Consider the following 4782-nt stretch of genomic DNA (forward strand, 5'->3'; position numbering starts at 1 on the left):
AAATATATTTACAAACATATATTTTGAAATGATAATTTTGTGGTTCATTTTTGTATTTTTAAAATATATTTAAAATATTACATACAGGTGAGCTAAATCTGAATAAATACTGCAGCAAAAGTGTTAGCTGATATTAGTTAATGCATGAACTAATGTCACCTTATTGCAAAGTGTCACCAGACTTACTTTTTATCATTGATGGCGCCAATTCTAACACATTAGCTATCAATAACACTACTGAGCTCAGTGTGGATAGTTTCAAAAATAAAATCCAGAGCAATCACGACAAGCGTCCATTAGCGAGACCGAACGACCCAGCATCCTGACCGCTGACCTCTGACCCTGACCTCTGAGCTCAGGCGCAGTGGGAGAGGCTGAGTTTGAGGATGCCGTCTGCATGCATCTTGAAGAGCAGTTTGAACTCGGTGGGCAGCTGGTGCGACTCCTGCCACTTGGTGGTGAACTTGGTGCCCTTCTTGTCGTAGTAATGGTAGGGCAGCTCTTTGCCTGTGTTGGGGTCCCAGCCGAAGGGCCAGAATCCGTACAGGTGCACCTGTTCACACATAGACGAGGCCAGCGTGAACATCAGGATCCCTGTGCTCAGACGCTTCGGGGAAAGCTGCTTCGTTTTCCAATACCTGCAGACAGCAAGAGCGGACACTTCTGTTTATGTCATTTATGACCCTGGACCACAAAACCAGTCACAAGGAACAATTTTTCGAAATTTAGATTTATACATCACAAGAAAGCTGAATAAATAAGTTTTCCATTGATGTATGGTTTGTTATGATCGGACAATATTTGGCTGAGATACAACTATTTGAAAATCTGGAATCTGAGGGAGCAAAAAAATCTAAATATTGAGAAAATCTCCTTTAAAGTTGTTCAAATGAAGTTCTTAGCAATGCATATTACTAATCAAAAATTAAGTTTTGATATATTTACGGTAAGCAATTTACAAAATATCTTCATGGAACATGATCTTTACTTAATATCCTAATGATTTTTGGCATAAAAGAAAAATGGATAATGTATTGTTTGTTATTGCTACAATTATACCTGTGCTACTGATGACTGCTTTTGTGCTGCAGGGTCACATTTAGACATAAACAGTATATATTGGTGTTTCTAAATAAAATTGTCTTTGGATATTTTGATATTTTGCAAAATAGGATGAACAAAATCAGTGTGTATTAGCTGACATTCTTTAAGTCTATTTGTAGGCTTGATGAGCATTTGTGTGTATCTCGCAAAACCTGTGCTTATTTATTTATTTATTTTGCACTATGGAATTGATTATAATGTGAAATATCATTCTAATGCCCTTCATTAAATTATATTATTATATTATTAATAATATAGCATTTTATTAAATTTTTTCATTCATAAAAACCTGATTTTTCTTTTCTTTTTTTCTTTTTTGTATTATGCTAATTATTATGACGGCAACAATAATAATAATAAAAAATTCTAATGCCCTATAAAAGTTATTTTATAAAAATATGATGAATATAAAATTTCATTCAAATTAACATTTGAATGCCCTTTATAAAATTATATTATACATAAAATTATATTATATATTATAATACATTTTACATTCATCAACCAAGGAATTTATTTATTTATTATACATAAAACCAGTTTTTTTTTAAATTACGTTAATCATAATATCAACAATAATGTGAAAATTAATTAATGAAATCTTTTATAATCTATCTGTCTGTCTGTCTGTCTGTCTGTCTGTCTGTCTGTCTGTCTGTCTGTCTGTCTGTCTGTCTGTCTGTCTTTCTTTCTTTCTTTCTTTCTTTCTGTCTGTCTGTCTGTCTGTCTGTCTGTCTGTCTGTCTGTCTTTCTGTCTGTCTGTCTGTCTGTCTGTCTGTCTGTCTGTCTTTCTTTCTTTCTTTCTTTCTTTCTTTCTTTCTTTCTGTCTGTCTGTCTGTCTGTCTGTCTGTCTGTCTGTCTGTCTGTCTGTCTGTCTGTCTGTCTGTCTTTCTTTCTTTCTTTCTTTCTTTCTTTCTTTCTTTCTTTCTTTCTTTCTTTCTTTCTTTCCTTCTTTCTTTCTGTCTGTCTGTCTGTCTGTCTGTCTGTCTGTCTGTCTGTCTGTCTTTCTGTCTTTCTGTCTGTCTGTCTTTCTGTCTTTCTTTCTTTCTTTCTTTCTTTCTGTCTGTCTGTCTGTCTGTCTGTCTTTCTTTCTTTCTTTCTGTCTGTCTGTCTGTCTGTCTGTCTTTCTTTCTTTCTTTCTTTCTTTCTTTCTTTCTTTCTTTCTTTCTTTCTTTCTTTCTTTCTGTCTGTCTGTCTGTCTGTCTGTCTGTCTTTCTTTCTTTCTTTCTTTCTTTCTTTCTTTCTTTCTTTCTTTCTTTCTGTCTGTCTGTCTGTCTTTCTGTCTGTCTGTCTATCTATCGTAAACCAGAATAAAAATCAATAACTCTGGAATAACATCAAATTGCATAAAAACAAAAAAAAACAAAAGTATTAATTATGTAATTAACATAAACATTAAAGTGTTTCCAAAAGAGCTGATCTCAGTACATTCTGCACTTTGGCTCAAATCCACCATCGTGTTACCTGCAAAACCCAAACTCTTCCAGCACAGCACTTCAGCGGGAATTAAGTCAAATATCTTCATATAGAGTTGATGGCAGTGGACCAGCGCACACTGAACAGCGTTTACCCAGAAACCCCCGGGAAACAAAACTAATGTGTTTCACCCAAAGTGGCACATGTGTCTGCAGGAAAACAGTGACAACACACCCATGAAGGTCAGTGGCTCCTGTGTGTGTGTGTGTGTGTGTCTGTGTGTATGTGTGTGTGTGTGTGTGTGTGTGTGTGTCTGTGTGTGTGTGTGTGTGTGTGTGTGTGTGTGTGTGTTCAGAGGTTTCGCTCAGAGCAAGGTTAGTTCAGCCAGCATCTCTAATACAGAGACACTGAACACAACACTCAACTACTGGGACAATGTGCGTGCATTTGTGTTTATAGGTCCATTTACTCCGTAACATTAAAGATTTTAATTTCCATGCTTTCAATTTCTCAATTAAAATCATTCTGAGCTTGTAATGATTTTGCAATAATTTTCTAATGTTATTTATTTATTTACTTATTTGTGAGTTAAAAAAACAAGCAAAATTTTAATCAGTTTGTAATAACTTTCTAATGTTGTTATTTATTTACGTGAGATTTTGCAAATACTTAAATTAAAATAAAAAAACAAAGAATTTAATTTAACATTTTTTGTAATATTAAAAACATTTTGTCTATTTAAATCAAATGTCAAAATATTTAGAAAATATTAAATAAAAGTTCTAATTAAATCATGAACTGTGATGTATATGCAATCACAGACTGTTAAACCCAGGATCTATGAATCCTCTTGTGAGCGTCTCAGAGTGAAATCACATCGCCTCTGTTTAATTAAAGGGATTGCAGTAGATTACAGGACAGCAGCTCAGTCAGTGGATGAGGGTTAAACCGGGTACACCTGATAATCTCATCTTCTGCTCGGTGCCACGTCCAAAACCCAACATGAGCATGATTTATGAAGCAGAATCATCTGAGATATTTGCATTGGTTACAAGGCTCCATGGTTGTGGTTTGCAATGACACACTTTAATGACTTTGCAATAATTTTCTGTTACGGTTATTTTAAGATTTTAAGAAATTCTTTAAAATAATAACCTTAAATTCTTAACAAAAAATGAATCAGTAGTAACAATGTTCTATAATTAATTAATTATCAAGATTAGTAGTATTTGTTTAAAGTATTTAAATTCTTTAAAAATGACAAAATATAAAAAATATTTATTATTTCTATTATTGTTACTTATTTATAAAGTCTTTAGTTTTAAAATTAATATCAGCCTGAAATTATATATATATATAAAACTCTTAATCAGTTTTCAATAAAAATAAACAACCCTTAATCACTTAGTAATAATTTTCTATTAGTTATTTACTTTATTAATAATATTTTGAAAACTAAAGTTTATTAATATCAGGCTGAAACTGTTAAGAAACAGTTTGCAGCCATTTTCTATTATTTATTTATTTATTAAACAGTTTTGAAAGAGTGTAAGAAATTCTTAAAGGGGTAGTTGACTGTTTTTTTTTTTAGGCTTGATTGTGTTTATGGGGTGCAGTCTTTTTTCACATAATTGACCTTTATTCTACACTGCTCTGTCCCTTCTCTTTTGAACGCTGTTGATTTCCTGGTTTTATGAAGCCCCTCCCTCAGAAATACGCAATGAGCTCTGATTGGTTAGCTGGCTCAGTGTGTTGTGATTGGCTAAATTACCTAGTGTTCGTCCAGAAAGTGCTCCTGTGTTGTATTGTAAACAATGGCGTCATCAATATTGCATCATCAATATTAGTGAAGAGGATCGCACTTTTAGATACGCTGTTATTTGTGAATGCTATTGTTTATGTTAGCTCTTAATATGCAATTTAAAACCGCTGCTTTAGAACAATTTTGAAACTTGAGAATGCATTAGAATCATTAGACGACAGAATCGTGATTCATATATGAATAGATTTTTCGGTGCACCCCTAGTTTTCTCTTCCTCTTCACTAAAGCAGCGCTGTATGGCCCCGCCCCCTTTGCTGCATGTTCTCGGGGGCGGGGTTTATCAGGGTTTGTGGCGTCACAAACCCAGGAAGTAGCTCGTTGTAGTCCCTACGAGCTGTTTTTATAGGCATTAAACTGCCATAATGTTAAAAGACGATATCTCAGTTTGCATTGAACTTTCAGCGTCGTAACTTTGCAGATATTGTTTATGTTCCAACAGC

The 4782-nt window shown here is 33.8% G+C and overlaps 1 protein-coding gene across 1 annotated transcript in view; it reads right to left on the minus strand.

Annotated features, from left to right (window-relative positions):
* Positions 1 to 355: 355 nt before the first annotated feature.
* Positions 356 to 4782, minus strand: part of LOC306856035 (alpha-N-acetylneuraminate alpha-2,8-sialyltransferase ST8SIA3-like) — a gene marked incomplete at both ends in the record, with an annotated part of 12225 nt that continues 7798 nt past the window's right edge. Inside the window, one exon of the mRNA XM_079395002.1 lies at positions 356 to 638. Within this exon, the coding sequence (XP_079251128.1) occupies positions 356 to 638 (283 nt within the window). The remainder of the gene's footprint in view (positions 639 to 4782) is intronic.

This window comes from Barbus barbus, assembly GCF_936440315.1.
Source record: "Barbus barbus genome assembly, chromosome: 36".
Taxonomy (NCBI): domain Eukaryota; kingdom Metazoa; phylum Chordata; class Actinopteri; order Cypriniformes; family Cyprinidae; genus Barbus; species Barbus barbus.